At 37.3% G+C, this 27309-nt stretch overlaps 1 protein-coding gene across 2 annotated transcripts in view; it reads right to left on the reverse strand.

The window, feature by feature from the left end:
• Positions 1-2261: 2261 nt before the first annotated feature.
• Positions 2262-27309, reverse strand: part of Slain1 (SLAIN motif family, member 1) — a gene marked incomplete at its 5' end in the record, with an annotated part of 57121 nt that continues 32073 nt past the window's right edge. Inside the window, 6 exon segments of one of the 2 annotated variants that reach the window (XM_005374150.2) lie at positions 2262-3407; positions 5034-5316; positions 10591-10746; positions 16559-16900; positions 19512-19661; positions 21081-21230. In XM_005374150.2, coding sequence (XP_005374207.1) covers positions 3332-3407; positions 5034-5316; positions 10591-10746; positions 16559-16900; positions 19512-19661; positions 21081-21230 — 1157 coding nt within the window. In that variant the 3' untranslated portion in view covers positions 2262-3331. 2 annotated transcript variants of the gene reach the window in all.

Here is a 27309-nt window from a genome sequence, read left to right on the forward strand (position 1 = left end):
AGGAAGTTTATAGTGTACTATGAAGGCCTACATCAGAAAAATCAGGAGTTCAAATAAATAACCTAAGGATGTATCTCAAAGTCTTAGAAAAACAAAAGCAATCCTTATGTAAAGTTAGTACAAGGAAGGAAATGATAGCAAAAACAGTATTAATGATATTGAAACTAAAAAAATCTATACAAAGAATCAATGAATTAAAAAGTTGGTTCCTTGAAAGAATAAACAAAATAGATAAACCCCTAAGCAATCTTACCAAAAACAGGGAAGACCTGTATCCATGCCCTTAGAACTGTAAAAAGCAAAATCACAATGAACACTACCAAGATCCAGAAGATTATCAGTAATCCCTTTGAGAACCTGTACTCCAATAAGTGGGAGAATTCAGGAGAAATTAGATTCCTAGATATATATACATCACCAAAACTGAACCAAGAATATATAAAACCTTGAATAAGCCAGTAACAAGCAATGAAACTGAAGTAGTAATTTAAAAACTACTAACTAAGAGCTCAGGACTTGATGGATTCACCATAGCATTCTACAAGAGATTTAGGAAGACCTAAGGCCAATAATCCTCAAAACTCTTTAATGAATTTAAAAAGGAAGTACTCCCAAAGTCATTCCTGGAAGCTACCACTGCTCATTCCAAAACAGAAAAGGACCCAAACAAACAAAAAAAAAGAACAGGCCAATCTTTTTAATGAACACAGACACAAAAATCCTCAACAGGATACTAGTGAACAGAAAGCAACAAATCACTAAAAAGAATATACAGCATGATCAAGTAGGCTTCATCCCAGGGATGCAGGGATGATTCAACATATGCAAATAATGTGTCACATAAACAGAAGCATGGACACAAACCACATGATCATCTCAACAGATGCTGAAAAAGTCTTTGGCAAAATACAACATCTATCACAATAAAAACCAAAAAGAAAATAGGCATAGAAGGATCTTATCTCAATCAGATAAAATCCATTTGTGAGACACCAATGCAACATCATATTAAATGGGGAAAATCTGAAAACTTTCTCTTTAAAATCTGGAACAAGGATGTCCATTATCACATTTAGTTTTGTTCTGGTCTGTACAACCCCAGGTGAAAAAGTCTGTGAAATATCTTCAGGATTAACTCCCCTCATCTTTGATTCTTTTTCTAAATGCCAGCTCATTAATGACGTCTAGATGGTCCTTTTCATAACCTGCTCTCCCTTCTACTGTATTTTCCCTCAACTCTTCTTACTTGATCTCTTTTACCTTTGCAGCATTCATGTCCTAACCATGCCATGATTTACTTATTTGTTTATGGTTTGCATTTTTCTTTCCCCCTAATAAGAAAATAAAATCTAAGAAGAAGGGATCCTTGTTATCCCAAGTGGTATGCTTTTTTAACAGAAATAAGATATTTGACTTGAAATGAATCCACCAATTTCCTCAGAATATATGTGCTGATTTTTTAAAAAATATACTAACTACATGTGTCCATAGGAAGAGAGTACAAGAGTGAGGAAACACAAACTTCTGAGTCACAAGAAGCTGGATTCCAAAGTTAACCTCACTACTTGCCAGGTAAACTTTTTCCAAAGGCTGACGTCAGCTCTGTGAGATTTAGTGTCTTACTCTTTAAAAGGGTGATAACAGTAGGTGATCATTAGAATTAAGTCAGATAATGTATACAAAATACTTAACCTATTCTTGCCACTAGGGAGCCATTCAAAATAAATATTATTTATATTTCATATCTTACCTATTATATTTCAAGTGCAAGTTATTAAAAAACAATCCTTTTAGTTTTAAAGGGGATTCTATATAAAGGCATACCTTGAAGAAAATAAAAATCTCTAACAGCTGTGGGTGGAATTCCATTTTAGAATCGAACATGAAAACTTTTGCCAAAACTCTGCACAGTATCTTCAGGTAAAGTTTTGCAATGTATATAAAATATAATGTAAAACAATGATAGCACTTTGCTATTTTACTGACATTGTGAAAGTATTTCAAGTCAACCCCAAAAAATACTAAAATCTTCACAAACAGTGTTCATCCATTCACGCATTTCAGGGCAACAGGCTGACTGAATTCTAGTAGCCTTTTATAGGGGACCCAAACCTCATTGTAAGAATACAACCATGCATTTCCTCATTAACATTTTAGAGAAAAGGAAAATAATTTTGAAAAATGTGAGTATCCTAAGTCTATCTGGTTTGAAATATAAATGCCCCGGTCCAAAAATATAATCACAATAACCATTTTGATAATTGCTATGAAACATACACATTGTGTTCTTTAAGTTTATGCTGTGCATTCACGCATGATCTGGTATTGCTGAAATAGAATCTTTATTTCTGAACATTCCAAAACAGCAGTGTACACAGTAACAAATATTAAGTCATATACCATAAGAAAGCATTCATTAGTGCAAATGGATTTTGTAAAAGGTCTATCAAAAGATTTATTTGCTTTAAAATGCATTCATTTCCAGAAGCATTGTTAATAAAACATTACAGTTTCATCCTTGGTAATAAAGTATTGAAAATCAATTGTGGGATAGTAGCAAACATTGCAGGTATTAAGTGCAATGAGCTTGTGATGCCATTATAAATATGAAACTCATGTACGACAATAAATTAACAATAAAAAGACAAGACCGTTGAACTCTGCTGTCTGGCTATCTCCTTGCAATGCTTCAGATTTTGTTGTGCTCATTCAACATAAAATTATGTCTCAAATTGTATGGTGTATTTTCGTTGATATATCCCTAGAGCTAAAAAAATAGTACCTTACCACAAAAATATTTTTATGGCACAAAATTTAAGTTGTTCAATAGTGGTTCACATAGATGTAAAAAGAAATAGGCACAAAAAAATAAAATTCCTGTAAACTATAAAAAAGTAAAATTCAAAGCATATGTTATAGAACCTAGTTGTAAATATGTGATGTATTAAAATACAGAACATGTAATGGAAAGATGTTTAGAACACATAGGTAAACTGAACAAGTTACTTTAAAAAACTCTTATGGCAAAGCATTATTGATACATCTCAGTTCTCTCAAAAAGTATTCAGGTACAGAGCAGTTCTACAAAAACTTCCTAGATCTAAGTGTCACAATACTGCAACCACTGGTTTGAGAATGCTGCAGTATTTCAGGCAAATATTTAAGTGCAATAATTAGTCTCTGGTGATTGGTCCGTTGAAAAACAATGCAGTAAATATGTTAAAATGCAAAAGGGAAAGAATATCCCAACATCCACTGTTACCCAGCCAGCTAGGTAATACAACCCTCATTTTCACTTCTTTCCCATTCTTCAAAAGTACATAAAACTGCATCAGTAGCAGCCGTCTCTCCAATTTCCATCCCTCAGTGTGCTGAGTGAAGACAGAGGCTTTGGAGGCTGCAGGAAACTATAAAGGGATGAAAAGGGGAAACAGACCATTAATAATCTCATGAGTCACATCACTGACTTTGATCTCCTTCCCCATCTATGCTTCTCCACCCAGTAATGACACGCTACTGGTTCTGCCCAAAGTGAACCTTGAACTTCACACTTCTGGGGCTTCACAGCACATGCTTACAGGCTGGAAGCCCAGGCTGTAGCAGAGCACCCCGCGTGTTGTATGTGCACAAGTAAATTTGCAACAAATGAAAATGACTGATATCCCCAATGGATGAAGAACATTTTAAAATCATAGCAAATAAACATGAGAAAATTTTTAACATTATTAATAATCAAAGATTTGCCTACCATATTGGCAGAGATTTTTAAAAGAATGATAAGGCACAATGTTTGCCTCAAGTTTGAGGAAACAGACCCCCTCGTATAGTTTGGAAGAGACAACATCCCCTGGGGTTCACTGTGGAGACACTGCCTAAGGATAAACAGATGGCCCAGAAGAACATATATACATCAAAGCACGTAACTCTTTTCAGCCATAAATATGACATGGCTCTACATTTGCCAAGGAGAAAAAGCCAGAAATTACTGAATATATACACAAACAATTTCTATCTGGGTAGTAGGATTATGGGTCATCTTTTACATGCTTTTCCTGTTTTCAGTGGTTTCTCAATTTGTTTTTGATCTGAGCAAGCATACTTCTAACCAGAAAAGGAAAAATAGAAACATATAAATAGATCCAAAAGGAAAAATTACTTATTCCTACATCCTTTTCAAGATTTTACTATGGTTCTCTCTTTCTCCTCCTTTGTATCCTAACTTCTTGTAAGAATTGTCTTATTTACTCTATTTTCTCATCAATATCTCCTCTAGTCACTTTTGTGAGGTTTTTGTTTGCTGTGATTTTATTTTTGTTTTGTTTTTTTACTGCAAGAAGCTCTGGAATATCCTGATCAAGAAGGGTGCACCATAACTGTGAGCTTTCAGAATATTTTAGAATATTCTCTGCAACTGATCTAAAATTTTCAAAGACAAAACAAATGAAAAACTACTAGACCAAACCCAGTTTACCAGCATAAACTGATGAGTCCCTGCTATCACTAAGATCCTTTTTAAATCATGAGTGTGTGTGTGTTTGGGGCTTGCATGAACACCTACGCCTAACACATTTTTACACTCTTGACAAAAAATGACTAATTCAAAACGTGCCTGACATCCTACCCTGTGCTGAGCGTAGTTCTTGGCTTTAGGGGCTTAGGCAGTCAGTGCTCAAAAAATCCACTACTCTCCACCCTCATGGAGGGTGTAAATTTTGGTCAGCTGTGTCATGTGAGCAAAAAGCTTAGTGAAGCAGGAAATATACCATACAAATCACTTGTAGGCAAACAATTTCTAAAGCTCTGAAGATAGAGTCTACTGGACCAATTCAAGCAAAAGAATGACATGAAGATGGAAGAAGATGAGACCCCAGAGAAGGGGACTGGACCACACAGTGACACCCAACACTTTGCAGAGAAAGGAGGACACGAGTCGAGCCCGGGGGGACAGTAGTCCTACTAAGGCTAAACTGAGCCAAAGTAAAAGTCAGGCTGGATCCTGCAGCAGACAATATCCTGTAAACAAAGATTCCTACCTCCTAACAGGCTGTGCAATTTTGCTCCGAGGCAGATTACTCCCATTTATTGCCAGTGAAGGTCGCGGAAGTGCACTCCGGCCCATGATCCCAGAAGCTGCAGCTTTGTTTGGGGTGGGGATACCTGTGTTGGAATACAACTGGAGGCCATTGGATAAAGGCATATTACTGCTGCCTTGCACAGTTGGACTCACGTAGGCTGTGGCTTTAAGAGGCTGTCGGACAGACACTGGGAAATGTCCCACGCTGTGGACCCTGTGTTGAATCTGTCCTGGTGATGGAACTGTAAGAGAAAATGGTATGTATGTGAGAAAACTTCACTGCTACCCAACTTAGGAAAAGTGTTATATTCAGAGGAACCTAGACTGTCTAAAAGAAGAGATAAATGAAATATAGATTCCAGACACCATTTAGCCCTAGAATATTTTAATCTTGGACAAGAGCTTCCCACTCACACAGCAATACGGTGCAGTTCCTAACCAGAGGTGACCCTTGGACAAGGTGGGGACTGGGAGCGAAGATTCCATGTAGTGATGATCCAAGGACATATTTTGACTCCCCCAAAACTCAATCGGTACCTTGCTGTTGACCTGAAGCCACACCAATAACCTAAGGAGTCAATTGGTAACTATCCTCTATACTATGCAAATTATATAATGGTCAAAAATACTGAAAAACTGTTAACAGATCACTTTATACTGTGATTTGCAATTTCCTGCAGAGACAACCTGCTCCCTGGGAAATGTTCAGCTTCACAGGGCATTTTCAGGGGATTCATGCAACACTTCAGCTCCCCAATAGCAACAAGAGATGGCTGTGAAATTATTCCTCTGGCACAATATGCCTGAGCACTAATTTTATGTAGTTATGATTCAATACATAATCCTTAAATTCATTTATATTTCTCTAAAATTGAGAATGCTGCCCTGTATGTCTGTAAGCACTTGTGTGCATAAATTTCTATAAACTTTAACTCTGTATATATTTTATGGCAGTAGATAAAAACAGACCCTTATCTATATCTGTTTTACGCATTAATGACATACCTGACTTTTTTTTCCATATCTCTAAGCTACACAGTTTATCAGCAATTTTTTTCAAAATCGTCAACTATCTCAAAAAAAATTTCACGTGCACACTGACTCATAAAGTTCAAACCTGTGTTGTTGTGCGAGGGTCACCTGTGTATTTAGAATCCAGTTCTAAGTACAGCCTTCTTTCCTTTGGCAAGTTTAATAATAACACTGATCTCTCAGTTCTTACAAGACATATTCTTCCTTGCTTGAGTGGAGGACATTAGGATTTCCTAATAGTTGTTCTGGGGATAGTTTCATGAAGATAAAACAAGGGGCCTACTTAACACTTGTAATTATAAGTACCGTGCACTAACCCATTGTGCCACTGGAGCATGCTAACACTTGTAATTATAAAAAGGAAGACAGAAGCAATATCTGTAGGTACAAATGGCTCATTTAACTTATCTCAAAGGTTGTTTTGAAAATTAAATAAATTAATCTACTTAAAGACTCAGAATGGTGCCCAGCACTTAGTAACCATTCAATCCAACAAGTACTAGTTATTATTAGCTATATAACAACAGTTAATTCCAATGAATTTTCCAGGTGAACCTGTCCAGATAACCACTCTCTATCTCATGATGTATAATGTCACCAGCACCTCCTGGGCTCTCTCATGTTTGCTACTAAGCAATACTCTCAAGAGTTAACTCATTCCTGCCTTTATCATCACACCCTGGCTATTCCTATTTTGAACTCTGTATGAATATAACTACATAATATGTTCTCCTTTTGCATCTGGCTTTTTTCATTCAACATTATACATCAGAGTCACCCATGAAGTATTGCACTATGTGTCACAATCAGTTTATTCTCCTGTTGATGGAAGACTGGATTATCTCACTTGGTGTTTTATGAACATTCTTGAACATGTTTTAATTATTATGTTGGGTATAAACCAAATTCTGCAAATATTATGATAAATGAATTCAGCAAAGTTTAGCAAACTAGGAGAAACAAGTTTGAAAAAATACTATTTATAATAACTAGAAATAAGTTTGCAGATAAATTAAACCTCTACACAGAAAGCTACAAAATATTCCTGAGAAACATTAAGACTTAAATCAACAAAACTGACTATTCCTTGTTAATGAAGACCAATTAATATTGTTAAGATTCTCCCAAAATTAACCTGCACATTCAGTGAAATTCCAATCAGTTTCATCTGAAATAAAATCACAGACCAATTCTCAGCTAGTCCTTGACTTAAAAAAATAGACACTAGTTCAAATTAGTAAGTATAATTCTAATTTATAAATTAGAAATGAAGAATTAAAATGTGCCCAAGAGTTTATAACTAAGACTCAATGATATGTTTAGTTTATATCTAGATGTCTCCCCAAAACTTCATGTGCTCACAGATGGGGCATTGGAGAGGTGACTCAGTCATGAGGGTGTGATACTCATCAATGAACCAGTCCACTGATGAGTTTATAGCTAACTGTGATATTAGAAGGTGAAGCCTGGTCTGAGGAGCTGGGTCACTGGGTGTGGGGCCTGGAAAGGTCTATCTCCCTTCTTCCACTCTTGATGTCCCTCTCTGCTCCTCACCATGATGCCATGAGCTGGTTCTCCTCCGCCATGGCCCTCTGCCTTGGAGCTGCCCAACTACAGACCAAAACCTCTACAAACTATGAGCCAAAATAGGCCTTTCCTCCTTACAGCTGTGGAGGTCAGGTACTTTGCCTCAGTGACGAGAAAACTACCGACAACTAGAGCTCTGACTACTGCAGTGTTTTTCTTTCTATATTATGCTGCTTTCCATCTTTCTTTACCTGACCTTTCCTCTTTCCAGAATATAAAACTATTATCTTCATGACAGAAATTTAAAATGCAATATAGAAAGAACAGTGGCTCAGAATGCTCAGAAATGCATGCAGTAACAGAATCCCACAATACAAAACCAAAGTTCTGACTGTACTATCATAGAAGAACACTCTTCTTTAGAGTTTTCTTTATGCTTGACTTACAAATGATGATTTTTCTATTTTCTTCATTTCTTTTACATACTTAAATAGGGACCTATGGATATTTATTTTATTCAATTAGCTACACTCCAATTTGGCCACTGAGAGTCTATTCAGATTGGCTCCTATATGCTTTTGACAAGTTCACACCATATTACGAGCACTTCAGTCAAAGACAGATGTTCTCATCATCTATATTCAGCTCTATTTTGGGTTACATACATTTTTCTGCCACTCAAATGTTACTAACCCATACTGAGTTGGGATCAACAAAAATTCCTAATCAGTAACGTATTTGTTATTGTCAAAATCATATTTGCCCTACCATATACAGTTTTTTGTAATTCTAATACAGAATTATATATTTCAGTTAAATTTCACTGTGATGTATCTGACCTACTGTCTAAGTTCCTGATGTAAAATTAATTAGCAACACTCTCAGCTGCATGCCATTGGCAAATGTATAGATTGCTTCTGTGTCTTCATACCAGTCATTAATTCAAATATTTAACAAGCGAAGCTCTAACACATAATTCTGTGGCATTCATTCATTCATTATGGTTAAGCACTGGGAAAAAAAATCCAATAAACCTGGGTCTGAGCTCAAGGGATCTTATGATCTGGTAAGAAAGACAAATATATTGACAATAAAGTCTGAAACAGTTTGAACATCCTTTATCTGAAAGGGGATGGAAGTATCTTAGATTTTTCTGGATTTGTGAATATTTGCATACACATAATGAAGTATCTGGGAGATGAACTAAACTCCAAGTGCAAAATTCATTTATGTTTCATACATATACACACAGTTTGAAGGTGATTTTATATAATATTCTTAATAATTTTTTGCATGAAACAAAGTTTCATGTGAAGATTTTCTATCTGTAGCATCATGTTGGCAATATTTCAATCTCAGAGCTCTTTGCACTGGATTTTTTGGTGAGGGATGCTCGACAATTTCACTGAGTAATAGAGGTAAACAATGTAAGTCTGGCTCATTAGAGCCTTTTGGGGAGGTATTAGGAGAATATGTTATGTTCTTCTATGCAGCAATGAAGACTTTCAAAGTAGTAAATAGAAGTAAACTGGAATCACAAGGATATGCCAATTAAGGTGGAGTTGCAACTTGACGGACTTTGGGATCTTCCCCAGGGATTGATGGAGCACACTGTTAGGTGTGGGTCATGGAAGCATGGCCTTGAAGTCTGTCTGGTCTCTCACCACTACCACTCTGACAGTCTTCACCTGCTCTGCTTCCTGTATGCCATGAACCAAGCACTTCACTCTGCCAGGCCCCTTTGCATGATGCCTCTGCCTTGGAGCCAGCCGATCATGGACTGAAACCATGTTTTGTTTATCTGAGTTGTGTCTCAGCAAGAAAGCTGACTAAGGCAAAGTGGGGAACAAGAACGACAGGCAGAGAAAACAGCAGAGTCAGAACATCATGATAGTTAAAATCACAAGCTCCAGCACTAGTCAAATGTCAAAATAGTATAGTAAAAAAAGTAAAGCACATACATCAGGCCACTCAAGCTCAGAAAACAAATGGTTCATCTAAATACTAAATCTCAGCATGCATGGCCTTACGCAAACTAGTGCTTAATCTGTCTGAAACTGTTTCCTCCTCCACAACATGGAAATAATAATAGCAAATACATCACAGAGTTGTTAGTAGAACTAAATAAGATAGTAAATATAAACCAGTTAGCACAGATCCTTAGAGTGAGTAAACGCCATCATTTTGCTGTTAGGAACTGACATAAAGAAATGGAATGTCATCATGCGCTGGGGAAAGCTAGGGTTGAGGACAGGGAGTTAAATGCCACTTTGGATACAGACTAACTATCTGGTTGATGACTTTCCACCCCAACACTGAACACACCTTGGCCTCCCAGGTTTGGATGGGAACACTGGAGCTAGGACCTTGTATCTTCCTCCCAGGGTTGCTGTAAGACAACCTCAGGAATTCACACAGACAACATGCGTATGAAGGGGAGAAATAATCCCAGAACCACCACATCCCCACACAAACTGAGAATACACGAACACTAGGATTAATGCTACAGCATTGCTCACCGCTGGGGAAAGTGAATAAAATGGAAGGACACAATGAATAAAGGACACGATGACTAAAATGAAAGGATATCACAGAATATGTGGTAAGAGGAAATGGAAAGAGTAAAAATTACTTTAGATACACTAACATACAACTACAGATGCAGGGAAATATGCTATGGAATGATGAAAACCAAGATCAAAGTAACAGCTGGACAAAATTGATGGGCTTTTCCAGAGGCAAGATGCCACGTTCCCAGCCAGAAAGAGAAGAATGTGCAAAGAAAAGGTACTAAACTGTAGTGGCCAAATACAAAAACTATGTGACAAAGAGAAAAATTTCCCTCAATGTGTTTGCAAATAAGAAAAAAAAATGATGTTATTTTTTTAATGGTGCTACCACTAATTAAAAATTATCAAAAAAAAAATGAGGAAGAAAAGAAAATCTATGATACTCACTAGAAGACTGTATTCGTGAAATTCCATTTCCAGCACCATGCAAGCTTGAGTCAAAGCTCTGACTGCTCCGCACAGTGACCGGAGAGCTAACGTTGCTGCTAACTGCAGCGGTACTCGGCATCCGGGCCAGATTGGGCATACTTCTCCGCAGTTTATCTGGAAACGAAAAGAATCTTACTAAGTTCAAAATTGCAATTTTATGCCAATACTTTCAAAGCTCAAATAATAGTCTATTCTGTTCATTAACATATAAAAATATATCACATACAGTATGAACAAGTTAGCAGAGAATTAATGTCCTGTGTAAGAAAATACACTCTCCAGCAGGAGAAATGTACCCAATAGGCTATTGCTAAAAACAAACAAGTGTCCTTTGAAAAGAGATAGGGCCTGCCTAATAAACTAGCCATTTGTTATTAGTAAGCGGACAAAACAACATCAAGTCAGGTTCAAAAATAATCTTGCAGCCATTTAACTTAAGAACATTAAAAATAAAGCTATATACTTATTCTGGAAAGCCTAGGAGAATCAAAACCAACCTACCTACTGCAGCTTTTCTAACGTGGCACAAAATGGCATAAATTAATAAAATGCCAACTTGCCATTTCTTAAAATACCCATTCATCACATCAACAGGACCACATTAATTTCTGGTTTTACCTCTAATTAGTATGCCCACTGTTTGCATACTTGGAAAGACCAATAAATGCTTTAATTTCTTTCTCTTACCTAAATTATTCTTCTGCCACCAAGAGGCAGCAGAGAGCCATATAAAGATCTTACGACTTGATAGCTGCAAGACCAATTGGGTAAGATATTCCTTTTCTTTATTATTAGAAAAAAAAAGTAAAGCACATACATCAGGCCACTCAAGCTCAGAAAACAAATGGTTCACCTGAATGCTAAGCCAACATCAGTTCAAGTCCAAAAAGGACTCATTTCCCTCCCACCTACACAGTTACTTCTACATAACTCAGAGCTATGTGTTTCCCAAAATCCTCCTTTTTCCACCCTACACTCTCAATCCTGCCAGTTTTCCAAAATACTCAGTAAACCTTATGTTGCAATGCAGTTCAGGTTATTTATCATGCACATTTTCACGAAATCCTCTTAATTGGTCTCCACGTGCCCTGTCTTGTTTCCCAGTCAACCATCTGGACAGCTGTTCCACTCTTCCCACCCCAAGGGGTCTCGTCCCACCCAGCTGAAAGCTCTCCAAATCCAATCCCTCTCTTTCACTTCCAACTGAAAGGCCAAGCTCCAGATGAGCCCTTCAAGGTACAGGCTGGGGATTCATCACTGGCTTCGTCTCCACCTGCTACTCCTATCCCAACATGCAGCCTGCTCCTCACCACAGGGAGGAAATCCCCTGTGCTGGGAGTAGGACGGTCACTGCACAGGACCCCTCTCAGCACGCAGAAGGAAAACATGAACACGGGAAGTATAGAAAGCGCCAGGCCCTCTGTGGGATGATGGAGATACCACAGCATATGAGGCAAGTGTCATCCTTGATTTTCATATTCAGTTTCTAGTCTAGACCAGTTTTTCTCAGTATCTTTTCCCATTATCAACCTTAGCAAGAAAAACTAAATTAAATTTAAATGAAAGATAGAATTTACTTCCTATAAAATAAAAGAAATAAAAATATTAAAGAATAACACTTGAAACTCAAGACTGAACTTCTGGAAGACTACAAACTATGGTGAGACCTATTGTGTTTTTCTTTTTCACTTTCCTTAACTTCACAGATATTTGTATCTATATTCATACACACCTCCTGACAATAAAGTGCACACACCAAGCCATTCAGGCCTGAGAATAATTTTCTTTTATGCTAACTCAGAAAACAAATGATACCCTTTAATGCTGAACCAAGATACACCCACAAACAAACTAAATTCATTTCATCTTTCTGCTCCTTCAATACTCTCTCTGCCTTACCTGTAGCCCTCAAATGCACCTCCTTCTAGAAACTTTGGCCATTGTGGTAGTCTGGGGAATAGACACAAAATTTTAAAAGTATAAAAAGCGTACTTATACAATAAATAAGGAAGTATAATAGGAAATTTTGCAGATCACTGAGACCAGAAGAGTATCTTACCTAACTTACTAACGTTTAGTAAAACTTTTAAGAATTATCCGAGCACTGAGAAGGACTGAGGCAGGATTACAAAAGTAAGAGGTGTGGGGGGTGCCACCCAGTCAGGAACACCCTTGAATTTGATCCCCCACAAAGCCAAACAAAACAAAACGGAATCAGAATCAGCAGTTAGAAAAGCTTTTCTGTATCTCCTGGCGGAGGTCTCTACCACCCCCACACTTCCTGACTCTGCATCTCTGAAGAGTGACGACACTCACATACATGCACTGACTATCAGACTTCTTAGTTGTTTTCCTCATTGCCACAGTTTTTCCTTATACCCGGGGGATCCCTTTGAAGATCTCCAATAGATGTCTGAAACCACAGGCAGTACCAAAATCTATATACACTCTTTTATATTATACATGCACACCTATAAGTTTTAGTTTAGAAATTATGCATACAAAGGATTAACAATAACTTCTGAAAATATACTGTAGTAAGTTAGCTAGGATTACAGATGTGTACTGCTGAGCCTGGCTGGAAGCCTACTTTTAACAATCACATGTTTCATCCCAAAATTCCTATTAAAGTTCCTAGCCCCATGCAGAAGGCATTAATACACTCAACAAGTATTATGCATGTGTATGTAGGCACTAAGTATGTGGTAGCAATGAATTAAAAGAGAAGAAAGAATGCTTTAGATCCCACATCTAGATTTTCTGAACATCATAAACACTAACTAGAATGGAGAAGTGAGCCTCTGTATATACAAGACTAAGCTACTTTCACTACATATTTTTTAAACAGCAGGGAGGTAGAGGGAAATAATTATCTTCTATTAATTAGAAAACTGAGCTTCTATATCTTTTCAAACTTAATCTCCAACTATCTATTATAAAAGTTACCCAATGATGTATATAGATATACGAAAATAGTACCATAAACACACCTGTATGTTTTCTTTCTAGATCTACCAGGTGTTTTAATTTTGTTACATTTAATTTGTTTTTACATTTGCATTTCTTTGCTTTAGTGACAATACAAAAGCTGCAGGCATATTGACATGTTAACCCTAAATGCACATGGCTCCCCTAAAAATAGGAAAATTCCACAGAATCACAATACTGTGATGCTACCCTATAAGCAAATTAATATCATAACTCAGACATAGAATTTTCCAGACATCTCAAGACTATCTTTTAATGAAGTTTCCCCACAAAGTACAGTCCAGCCAACAATGTTCATAGGCTACACTTGGTTACGTCTCTACTCTCTTTTGATCCAAATACATCAGACTTTAAAACCAATTTTATTCCTACTCAAGTACTGAGTCAATTTCACAAAGCTTTAATCCTCAAATATGCCATTAAAAATAAAGCCTTCTGAGTATAAATATTTAAGACCCTCTGCCTCTGGGAGGTAAGCTGTGATCTCCAAAGTTGTGTCACACCATCTGGAAGTGAGGTTCACTTTCCTGTTAAACAATTTGGGATGTATTAATGATCAGGGGCACTTTAAACTGCAAAGAATAAAAAGCAATGTTCTAATTATATCTTCCCAAGAAATCAGCAATTTAATCTTCACGGACTGAGGTGCAGTAGCAGATCAAAGAAACACAGCAAGGAAAGAACTGAATTGAGTCTATCTATAGTCAGGAGGCAAGACTCACCACTCCTTGGACTGAGATTTAGGAACCTTTGGGAATACAACAGCGAGTGCTCTGGCCTCTCAATCAACACAGGCCCAGAAGAGGGCCTCAGACTTATGATGACTACATCACTCCACTGCTAGGTCCAGTTCTACTGTACCTCCTACAGGTTGGTAACGAGTCTGTAAGATTTGGTCATTTTTGTTATCTGACAAACAAGGCCAAATATGCTCCTTTCAATTCTACAACTCCCAGAAACAAGCCAAGAACTCCTATTAGCCTCCTCTTTTGAATCCAGGCAGTATGGAAGATATGTAAACATTTGCACATAAATATTTCTATCTTACTTTCAATTATTTTAAAATAGGCAAATAATTGCTTTCTCCTATCTATTTATTTTGACAATTTAGAAAAGCATTAGATAGATTAGTTTCAAGGTCATCTTATTTTACAACTTGGTTCAAACTATGCTCTGTGGTAACAAATGAAGGCTCAGATATCTGAGCCTTATGTTCAAAAAAAGTTTCGAAAGGGTGGGTGGAGTAGGAGACAAATTATATTCAGCACATCACTCCAGGCAATGCGACATTCATTATTTATTCCTCATAACATATTTAGGTTGGGCAAATATGTACCAGATGGCTTGATGTGAAATTATAGCTACATCTTCTAAAAGGCAGATACTATCTTGTCCACACCGTATAGCTAAGGAAACCGAAGCCTAGACACTCGAGAAACCAGTGCGCAAGAACAAACTGACAGGACAGGACTAGAGTTCAGGATTTTTTGGATCCTTTACTTTCAACCACTAAGCTAATCAGTTAGAAGTCATATCCAGAAAATTGCCTTCCTATTCTATTGTTCTGTGCATGCACACTCCAGACATTTAAGAAAAATAAAACTACCACAAATAACTGAACGGCAGTATGTCCCCACTTTCCTATGAACAGCATCATAGCACAGGTTACAGGGAAACTTAATCCTTGTCAAAATGATGCTTAATGTGATACCACTTCTCCAAGGCGCAACAAACAATGGTGTAGAGGAAAAGGATCCTGCTGACAACGCTAACCAAGATGCGGAGGTAGCACCTCTTGACACAGGGAAACAACTCCAGGTGCCCTGCATCTCCATTCTAACACGCTGCTGCGACATGCACAGAAAATACACTGTCTTCCTGGAATTAGGATCTTTAATGTGTTAGTCACTATGGTATTCCTTTACGGATACTCCCTCAAATTTAAAATGTGAAGATACTGGGAAATTATAAATATAAAATTTTAAATACTTTTGGGTGATTTCTGAATCTGCAGAAATGATATAAGTACAGAAGAAAAGGGAAAAAATCAAAATGTGATTAACAACTGTATTAGTGAACACAATCTATACTGGCCTTAGCAACATTTTTCAATGCTATTAATCACGTCCAGGCTTAATTTTGAGAAATGGGACAATATAATAATAAAATAATGGTATAAATGCAAGACTTTTAAGTGGTTTGTTTCTCCACATTATGCAGGATTCACATGTGATGATCTGCTTAATCATTAACACAAAAAGAAACCAGGCTTGTAATGCTACATTACTGCTCTCCCTAGAGTTCTTGAGGTCAAAGACTCTAACTACCAGGAGTGGGAGAGGAAGATAAATGATGAAGAACAGAAAAAGAGAGGGAGGAAAGGAAAGCGGGGAGGGGGAGTCTAGGCAGATACCCCAGCCCACTGTGGTGACATTAAGAGATCAACTTCCTACTGAATGCCCATCTCCATAATCACTGCTACATACATCTTAATTCTAGATGCCAGGAAATCAGAAAGACATCCCCAAACTTCTTGTAAGAACAGTATCCTTCCCCGGCACCATCCATGCTCACCGTCACACTGTGCTAGCAGCAGGCAGCAAGAGGCTGAAGCTCGAATGAAAGGTGCAGCAAAAGCAACTCAGGGCCTCCGATAGCACTGGGCTTGGCCATCAACTCCACAGCTTGCACAACCCTACCACACCCACAGCTGAACCAGAAACAACACAAAGGCGCCCCACACTTACGACTTGCTCTGAGTTAGTTAAGTCATGAGAGTTTTCTTGAACCCATATATATATAAATCTGAGCCACATAACCAGAAGTTGGTCAATTTAGATGCAAACTTAGATGAAACTGTTAAGGTCTTGAGGATGGATTTAACAAATCTGAGAAACATTTTGGCAATTACTTATACTGCCTGTAAAACACAACCTACCCCCATTGGTCCTATTTGGTTGTTGATCTGGAGTTTGGGCTTGAGGTGAGTAATACTGTTGCTGCTGGTAATTATTTGAAGGAAAATACTGGGAGCTTGGGCTCCTCCTACAATCTCGAATGCTAGAAAAAGTCTGTGAGTGGGGAATTCCTCTTTGGAAAGGTGAACATCTTGGAAGACGGGGCTGTGGCGGTGGCAAATGATCGAATTCTTCCTCATCCTCCAGGCTGTATCGATCATATTCTTGATCACTGGATGTCCCTTTTTTGCCTGAACTCAGTGACACACTGGAGCTATGTCTTGACACACATGCTGAAGTTGAAGCATAATCTTGCCTGAGACCTATGAAACCAACGAATAGGATTATTTTAGGAGATAATTTCAATGTAGCGAACATTAAATTATAATTAATCAAAAATGTGTGCCAAAAAATTATTTAGACTCATTATCTGTTCTTAAGTTTTTAAAACCCCCCAGAACATATTTATTGTCAGATATCTAATATCTGATGATTCAGGGCTGCAAAATGATTGCCCAAATTCTAGTGAAGACTATATTCAGCACCTGCTCTAACTCTATCCATCAGTATCTATCAATTTCTCCCAAATAATTCCTTTTCAAACCTGCAGATACTTAGGCAACAGAATTTTGGAAGAAATATTCATCAACATCATATCATTATTTGCTATGAATTAGAAATATTAAAATAATTAAGTCTGTATCCAAGTAATATTCCCACATATATGACAGTTCGTCTCTTTTATACTAAAAGTTTATTTTACTTCTGGAAAAGGTTTGTGTTATTATCTGTTTTGTTTTTTTAAGATTTTTTGGTTTATGTCTTGTACTGAAGATAATGATACACAGTGTAATAACTATTTTGTTATTATCTTATTTTTTTTTTGGTTGTTATTATCTTATTATTTGGTTATGAAAACTTATGTCTTTAAAATTAAATTTAAAAAAGAATTAAAAAGTTGGTCTGCTTCCTATATCCAGCTTTCAAAGTTTAAAACCTGAGGTACAAATATTTCCTACTAAGGTCATTTCTTGTTGTTCTTGTTACTAATATTCTCTCTTTCAAAGCATCCTGCTACTTCAATACTTCAATAGTTTTAGGCCATCCTAAACCACTAATGGCAAACCTATGGCATGTGTACTGCAGCAGGCTGTTTGTATCACTGAAAGCTCTAAAAGGTTTGCCAATCTGTGCTAAACCATCTAAAAATAATTTAGGTGCAAATTTTTAATCATTTAACTTATTGTCCATACCACAATTTTTAAAAAAGCAATCTATTTCCTGACTAATTTCTGAAACAGACTCTAAATCTTTTAGACATGTAGTTTTGAATGAGTACTTAAATTTATTGGTAATGATAGAAAGCAATCACCTTTTACCTCAAAATGTATTGTATTAAATCTGGCATAAGCATTACCGTATTTTTCTCAGTATCCTTCACTAATTCTGAAACCAGGAACTCCCTATGCTTCAATGACAAGGAGCTGTTTCTATTTATGTTGGCCTGAAAAATCTATACCTAATTGTGCCCTTTAATACTATTTGTGTCTTTAAAGTAGTTCACACCCAGATCTGTTGTAATTTTACTGCAGAACCAGTGATAAACTGTCCCATTTCCAGTTATCTACTCTTCCAAAATTATTAACTGAGGTATATCCATACATTAACTGAATTTTTCTTAAGATACTGCAGACTTGCAGGTGGCACTAGGAAATACGGTATCCCCTAGTGATGTCATTTTTTGAAATTATACTCACCATATTCAGATTTTCCCAGTTTACTGATGCGTGTACCTATGTATGTATATGCTTGATTAAGCTCTTTACAATTTTATTATTGACAGGTTTGTATAACACAACTGCAGTCACAATAATGAGCAGTTCCAAAACAAAAAAATCCCTTGTTTTGCTCTTAAAATAACCACATCCACGTCCACTCCCCTCTCCCCTCCAAGACCCAACACTGCATAAGTTTTTCCCAACAACTAATCTGTTGGGAACCGCAAATTATAAATTGAGGACAGGGCCCAGAGGCCTTAACAAAAGCCTTAATGGTCCTGTGATGCTGTGATGCTCCAGAGAAAGATCCTCATTGGCTTAAAATCACATCTACCCTCTGAGTCATCTGATAATCCCCTCGTCATTTTCCTCAGTGTCAATGGGATCAGTAAATACCAAGGTTCTGGCAGCCTGGTTACCCCAGGAACAAGTGGCCATCCCAGACCCCGCTGCACCACTATTTTGTCTCTTGCTCTTTCTTTCGTCACGCGTCGTAACAACTGGGAGAAGACTGGAGCACACTGCAAGGGTCCTGATACTAATCTGTCCCTCATTTCTAAAATGACGACCCTTCAAAATGTTATATAAATGGAATTACATGGTATGTGACCTTTTACAATTATCTTTCTTCACTCTGTACGATTCCTTGGAGCCCCATCCAAGATGCTAGACCAACAGTATGTTCATTTTTACAGTTCAGTAGTACTCCAAGGTATGCACATAACACAACCTGCTTAACCATTCACCTACTGAAGGACATCTAAGCCAATTCCAGTTTTTTTGCTATTGCAAAAAAAGCTGTTATAAACATCCATACACAGCTTTTATGTAAACACAAACTTTCAATGCTATGGGATGCTCAAGAGTGTAATCTGCTGGGCCAAGGGGCAGTTGCGTGTTTTGTTTCTCAGGAAACTTCAACCTGTTTTGCTGCTGGCCATCTAGCCACATCCATGTATGAGTCATGCTATCAGAGTACACCTGACGTCTGAGGATGCTGTTCAGCATGTGAGAAGCATGCGACTGCTTCACCTACACAGTAGGGCAGTACAGGAACAGGCCTATCGTCCCATCACCTAAAGAGGAGCACCTCAACTCCCCTTGCCTCTTAATTTTCAAGTGGAAAGCTCACTTCCCTATTTTAAAAAGAACTTACTTTCTTCTTGCAGACGAGCCATGATCTGAACGTCAGTAAGGTCTTGTAACTTATATCCCATGGAGATAGAGTCATCCTCCAGTTCTGAAGTGCTCAGCTCACTGTCGATAGATGATTGGGGACTGAGAGGGGAGCCTCTAGAAGTGTAACCTGACACAGAGGAAATATGTTTATTATTTGAAAAACAGGTATGTGTACATGCTTTATAATTCATATATATATATACAGTTCAGTTATTTTCCTGCTTTCATAATGTCACAAAATGACCAAAACAGTATTACAAACCTGCACTAATAATCAAAAAGAAATTAAAAAACAAAATATTACCATTTCATGGTCAAGACAATAAATACATCCTTGCAAGTTCATAATTCATATACAAAACTATTTATTCACTGTTTATTCAAGGTCAAGTTTCAGAATTTAAAAAAATCACTCTGTACTACCTACTAAAAGATTTAAAGGGCAGATTTCATATTACATGTTTGTTTGTTTTGCAGTGCTAGGGGTCAAACTCGGAGCCTTAGACATGCTAGGCAAGCATTCTGTGCTTTATATCATAATTTAAAAATTCACTAACGCTAATATCTGAACATATGGAAGGAAAATAGATAATTCACATATACTTTTAATTAATAACCAGAAATAACTTGTCTCTGGCAGTAACTGATTACATATTTTAAAATTAAAAATTTAACCTAGTTCAGTCTTCAATGGGCACACACAGCAGTGCTTTAAATGTGTATCATATATACAAAATACACTCAAAATTCTCATAATTTAGACAAGTGAGTGGTCACAGAAGACTTGTAACCACTCACAAAAGTGAAAAACAATGGCTTATGATAAAAAGAAGAAAGGATTCAAGTGGAAAAAGGCCTTAGGAATGGAATCATGCCAGTGCTGAGAGAAACAAGAAAATGGTGCCACCCTCATCTCACAGAAAATCTGTGACTATTCATTTAACATAACACAGGCTTAATAAAAAATAGCTACTAGAAAAATAAAAGCTAAAAGCAAAAGGCTTGTAATCTTTAATCATTATAAAAACTAAATTGTACTTGACATTTAACACATTCCCATTGGCTTGAACCACCGGTGGTGCATGCATGACTGTCCCACGGGGCAGCTTGTACTACTCGTGGTAAAATGGATCTAATCACTCTTATCAGTATTCTTACTAATAAAATTAATACAAAGCTGCCTGATTGGACAGTCACACACATACCACTGGTGGTTTAAGCCGCCCCATAGCAAGACATATGAATTACACCTCTGTTGTGAACATGTTAATTGTAAAAGCACATTAGGCCCTGGGAACACGAAACTATGTATGGTATGTGAGCTTCTGCTGAAGAGGGGAGACAGTCTACTGGGACACTGTTACAGCAGAGACCAGTGGTGTTAGCGTACAAGCTAATGCTAGTCCCTTCTATACCTAGAGTAAATACGTGGCACAAATTCTCCACTACAGCACTGTCTTCTAGCTTTTCAGGGAAAAGACAGACATCTGAGTGGTGCTTAGTGACTGAATTGCAAAGCGAGCAGTTAGTCAAGTTGAAATATTACCTGTTTTCTCAGGTGTTAGTATTGCTTTATTTGAGGTTTTAGAGAAGCTGGGAGTATTAATGCCATTGCTATAAGGGCTGAGTCTTGCAACAGGACTATAAGGAAACGCCAGGGAGGCAGTTGAAGAGAAGAGACTCCGCCATCGGCTCGCTGTCACAGAAGCAGAAACAGCAGCAGTTAGCTTCACAGAGGAAGGGGCAGACAGGGCAGAAGGGAAAAGGGGAAGATATTAAAAAGACAGAGAAACAAAGCAATTTGTTGATAAGAATATCTTAACTTACGTCCACGTATCTAAGGGAAAAGTATGTAAAAATAGGCAATTTATTAATTGGGGTCTCATTAATATAAACACTAAGAAAAAAGCAAATCCATCTCACTTTGATTGAAGTCAATAAGCCTATATGAAAATGAAAATCTACTTGTAATCTCTACATTAGAAATGTTTCCTATAGATTTCTGAGTAAAGATGTAAGCATTTTGTAAAGATATAAAATGTCTCAAAGTTTGTAGACTTTAGAAATTGTGGGGCATGTTCTTTTTCTTCTTCTTTTTTTTTTTTTTTTGGTATTGGCAATCAAACTCAGGACCTTGTGCTTGCCAGGCAGGCGCTGTGCCACTGAGCTATATCCCCGGCCCAGGAAACCTTCTTAATATTACTTCACAGTCCGATTTTTAGGTCAGTCTTCAATGCAGTTAATATCAGAAAACATGGATAAAAATCTTTTATGGAAACCTGTATTTGGACTATTGGAGAAATTTAAAATGACTATTGTGTTTTCAAATCACCTTAAATCCAAAACAAGGTTCATAAAAAATGGTCTAAACCTAGCAGAACGGTGTCTACACCAAAACATAAGGACAGCACTTGAGACGGTAAGTATGAAAACTATTGCGAAGCTTTTGGATTTTTTTCTTAAAAAAAAAGTTTCCCAAATTTTCTGCACTGCATAGATATTGTTTGTGTAAATTCTTAAAAACAGGACTATAGACATTATTTCTTTAATACTATTTTAATAAGGAATTAAAATTAGAAATAGGAATTTTTAAAAAGGTACAAAGAATTGTACCTGCAATAAGCAGATGACCTAATTCTTCACCTGTCCTAATTACCTTACTTCCCCTCTCCAAAATTACCACCACCTTGTTACCTCTAAGTTATACAATCATGAAAAAGACATCAAATCCTAAAAACTTGAATAAATAACAACAAATATCAATCACTAACTCTTCCTAGGATAGAAATCTGTCAGTCAGAACCTACTTTTCTGCAAAGCAATCATTCAGACTGTCCTAATCAGGACAGTAAGAAAGAGATAAAAAATACAAATTACATTAGACTTCACTTTAAACAGTAACTCGGTTTATATTAGCTGGATATGAGGCAAACTTGAAGAAACACCGTAAAAAGGACTGCCTTGAAATGCATTCCCCATGTCCTTCTAATGAGCAGCGCTAATGAGTAGGCCAGCAGCTGAGCAGTGCCCATAAATAAGCAGTGGGATGGGGAAAAACTGTGGGATGTGAAGAGATAAAAAAACCTCAGAAATAGCGAATCTTCACGTGCCTGCAAAATCAAAGTTACTCAAAAGAGGAGAATGCTTCCTCTTCACCAAAAATTCTTAAAATGATTATTATCACAGTCCCATAATTAAAGAAAATACACATTTTCCTAATGTAGGTTGAGCAAGTATATAGGAAAACTGCTTAATTCACAGTGATAACATTTCTAGCACCCACAGGTTTCATGCAGGGGATGTTTCCACAAAGCCTGGTTCCCCACTGACGCCAGCCCTATCTGTCACTCCTCCAATTTATAATGGACTGTGCTTACACAGCACTCCCCATTCTGAGCCAGAGCACAAACACACACTTCCAGTTCCTGCACTTCTACTCAGGTCAGCTTGGCTCCAAAATATATTACAAAATATTGGCTAACACGCAGCACACACTAGGTAGCTGTTCTTGCATCTTCAATCTTTATTATTTGAAGTCTCTCATTAAAATTCTGCATTAAAACAAAAGGTCAATGGTTCTATTGACTGCTAACTTGCTTAACAGATGATGTTATTTTATACCAGTTTGATCGTTTTCCAGGCAGATCACAGTGTCTGTGTGTTCTCACCCACAGATGCAGGGGACAGCACATCACAAGTAAACAGCATTCGTTATTCGGCACAATAACTACTGTGACCCAGCCTCCCTGCACAATGACACAATTATTATGGCGATGACAGCAAGATCCCAGCTAAGAGCACAATTAGTATCTATTGCAATAAAGAATGTTCTACATTGTTCTTCAGCATTGAGGTTTTTAAGAAAAGGCAGGAGAATTACTGTAGATGCAAATTCACAAAACAATGATGCTCTACCACTGTCCAAGGTTGCAGTGGAGGAGGAGGAGGGGGGAAAAGGGCAGAAGTGGTCACATCCTCCTCATTCTTCACTATGCAGCTGAAGCATCTGAAGAACTGCAACAGAAACATTTGTATACAGAATAAATGAAAACAACCTATGAAAGGGGCAGCTTTACTTTTTCCATTCAACTCATTTTTTTCATATAAAGATATGATCCTAGGAAGAAGTCCATTTTCCTAAGTGACTTCTGAACAACAGTGAAATTTTCTTCATCTCCTACTCCGAAGTTCTGCCTATAAGAAAGGGCAGCCTGACATGGTGGCACAGGCCAGTAATTGGGAGCCTCAGGCAGGAGGACTGCAAGTTCAGGCGCAGCCTGGCGATTTAGCAACTCTGCAAGACCCTGTCCCCAAAGGGTGGGGACTAGGAATGTAGCTCTGCACAAAGGTTCTGGATTCACTGCATGGTACCACAAAAAGGATCAAAGGGGAAGGTATCAATAAGAAAATTTGGAAACAACAAAAATTATGTATTTTTCATTTAATTCTAATCCTTAGAGTTAGGCCCTCAAATGAATCACTGATTAAATGTATCAGACATGGCAAGGTTCTCTCTCCCCAAACCCCAAACTAAACTGCCTCCCAGGACGTTTCAAACTGCATGCTCTCTAGAGCTCTAATGCAACTTCCTTAAGCATTCTCACGATCTGCCCATCAACAGGCCCCCAAGCTGCCCTCACCCAGCCTGTCCCGCCTTCCCCACCAAAGCTGTGTGCGTCGTTACTTCAGCAGCGCTGCCGAAGTACTGCTGCAGCTCTTCAAGCCCAAGACCTTCAGGTCATCTGCTATTGCCCTTCATCTTGCGCACCTCCACAGCGTTTCCGAAACTGTTTTGCTAATAATACATTATACTGCTTCAACTTTCTTCTTGTCTCTTTATCTAACAAGTATTTTCCACCGAAATGAATATAATACAGAACTAATTTGCAGACCGATGCCTCATGCTTCTGACAAAAAATGTTGAAAGTGCTTTATTTTCTGTACATCTCCAAAGTTGCCTGGCTTAAAAATAAATGACTACATATCTGTGTAGTTGTTTTTGTATATCATTGAGTAAACTGTGAACCAAAAAAACCTAGATTTGTTAGAGGTATCTATGATAGTACTGAGAAATTTACAAAAGGATGGGTGACAGGATCGATTTAATAACTTAAGGCTCTTTAATTCTCCCCACTGAAGATTCTATTGATACCAGAAAAGTCCCCAGAAACAATGACATTCCTTGATAATCTTTGCCTACACAAATGCAGAAAACACCTTCAAATTTTGTGGAGTCTCTGCATGTAATCAAGATCACATTTAAGGACTATCAATTCACATAAAAGAAAGGAAATTAACTAGTCTAATTAAAATATTAGTGGTAATGCTCAAAACATCAGTATGACATTAAACTAAGGGTTAAAAATACAAAACAATGCTATGTTCTTCAAACAACAATTTTCACACTTCTTACTAGAGGGATAGTTCACTGCCTAATACAACTTGGCACACATATATACTCAACAAATGCTAAATGTGGTCCAAATTTTGGTGAGGAGGCTAATATTTTCTTTTTTCAAACCATCCACCAACCTCTACTTTGACACACCTACATTATTTTGCCTGAGTGCCTAAGGTAACTATAATTTAGTATTATATCTTCAAAGTCAAAAGTTAGCCTAATTAGATATTTCAAACCAGCTGGAGAGTCTGTGAAGAAATAAATCTGTAGGAAGACTCTATCAATACTTTCCAATAGCTACTAAATTACTGAATATTACCAGTATCAATCTTCTGGCTTCTACCTAAATGATTTTACATTACTAACAGTGAGGGGGGTAACCCATCAAAGTTAGCTGACCAGGAATCACCACCTTGGGTAAGCTGGGTTCTACATTGCTGCATTTCAGTTAAGGTGGAGGACTGTGCCATACACTCTACTTGGCACAGAGCCATGCAAAAGCATAACAGAACTTCCTTAAAATCTTAAACTGCCACCATTTAAAAAATCAAAAGTGCATCCCTCTCTGGCAAACGCTTCTAGCATTCACATTTCTAACTAGAGGGAAGTTATTCTAGAAAAGCAGTCCTGATTTTCACTTCTACCCTTTCTCACCTTTCTTATCAGAGACTAAGACTCTAAAAGGCAAAGTCACAACCTGCAGACACCACGGCTCACTCATTTGCCACCTTTATGACCTGACTTTTGACTACTCCAGAAAGGTGGAATGATCCTGACAGTGTGAAGAGAACTGTCTACACCAAATTTGTGCTTTCTTTCTTCAGTCTGTAACAGTTTTGATTAAAAATTAACAGATTTTAAATTTCCTTTACTAAAATTTACAGAATGATTTCCAAGTAAGTCATGATTTATATCTCCCTGCTCAGAACTTTTTTCTCAACTAGCCAAATTTATATTCTCCTTCACCATTTCTGAACCTGGGTTTTGCTTTAAGGAGCTAGCCAGCTAGTGTTTAAACCTTAAGCGAAGCCCTGTGTAGGCAGGGTGGGGGAGTACTACACAATGACTCAGACACTCAATATTTACAAACCATATCAAGAGTCATTCAACATTTACCAACCTATTCCAGAAAACTCAAACATATCAATCCCCAGTGGTTTCCTCAGTATCTTGTATGTAACATCTCCCTATGGAAAATCTGTCTGGCCCCTATGCACCCATCTGGTCTTACAAATTCATTTCTCTCTTCACTTGAGTAGGCATCCACTATTATAGCTATAAAATATGAGATGCCAGGATCGAAATGAATAAAATATGGTGAGTCCTCTCCCCCATTCCAATTTCTTTTTTTTTTTTTTTTTGGTTTTTTGGTTTTTTAGAGAGTTTATTTTATGGGGTGGTTATATTGTTTGTAGGGATTTGAAAGAACTAAATTTATCAGAATTAAAAGAAACAAATCCAAGTGGTTGAAAGTAATCTCTCTGTAAATTTTAGAGACTGTGATTAAGATCTTGACAGGAAAAATTTGATGGAGGCTTATAAAATTTTATTCAAAGTCAGAGATGACAACAAGCTAACACAGTGGTCAGAAAATGATTTCTGTAAAGAGTCAGCTAGTAACTATTTTAGGTTTTGTGGCCAGTAGTCCTCTCAGTCACGACTACTCACCTCACATCACAGCATCTAGCATCATTTACATACAGACAGGATGTAAGTGAATGAATATGACTCTGTATAAATAAAACTTCCTTTATATACACTGTTTAATAAAATTTTCATAAATCATGAAAAAGTATTCTTTTGATTTTCTTTCTTTCTTTCTTTCTTTTTTTTGTTTTTTTGTTTTTTGAGACAAGGTCTTACCATGTAGTGCAGGCTGTCCTTGAACTCACTTTGAAGCCCACGCTGCCCTCCAATTCCCAGTGATTTTCCTGCCTCAGCCTTCTAAGTGCTGGGATTGCAAACATATGCTATCATGCCTGGCTCTTTTGAATTTTTTCAACCATTTAAAAATGTAAAAGGGATTTTGTAAACAACCATTTTCACACTTTCTTCTCACTACAGTGAGAAGTGCCGGTATAATTTCACACACATATTCAATTCAATAATTTCACAGTACATATTCAACAAATGTTAAATGTGGCCCAAATTTTGGCAAGATGACTATTTCTTTACTTCATACATTGGCAAAAAGCCAGATACGGCCATAGTTTGCCAACCCTGGGCTAACACATATACTAGTTTTATAATATTCACTTGGAAAAATGCACAGGCTACAAAAATATTGCAAGGGTATTTCAAGTGTTTAGACATAACGATAGTTGATTGTGCACCCGAAGCAGAAACACAAAAACAACACCCAGTACTTGAAGGC

This window comes from Chinchilla lanigera, unplaced genomic scaffold, assembly GCF_000276665.1.
Source record: "Chinchilla lanigera isolate Chin_1 unplaced genomic scaffold, ChiLan1.0 scaffold00003, whole genome shotgun sequence".
Lineage (NCBI taxonomy): Eukaryota > Metazoa > Chordata > Mammalia > Rodentia > Chinchillidae > Chinchilla > Chinchilla lanigera.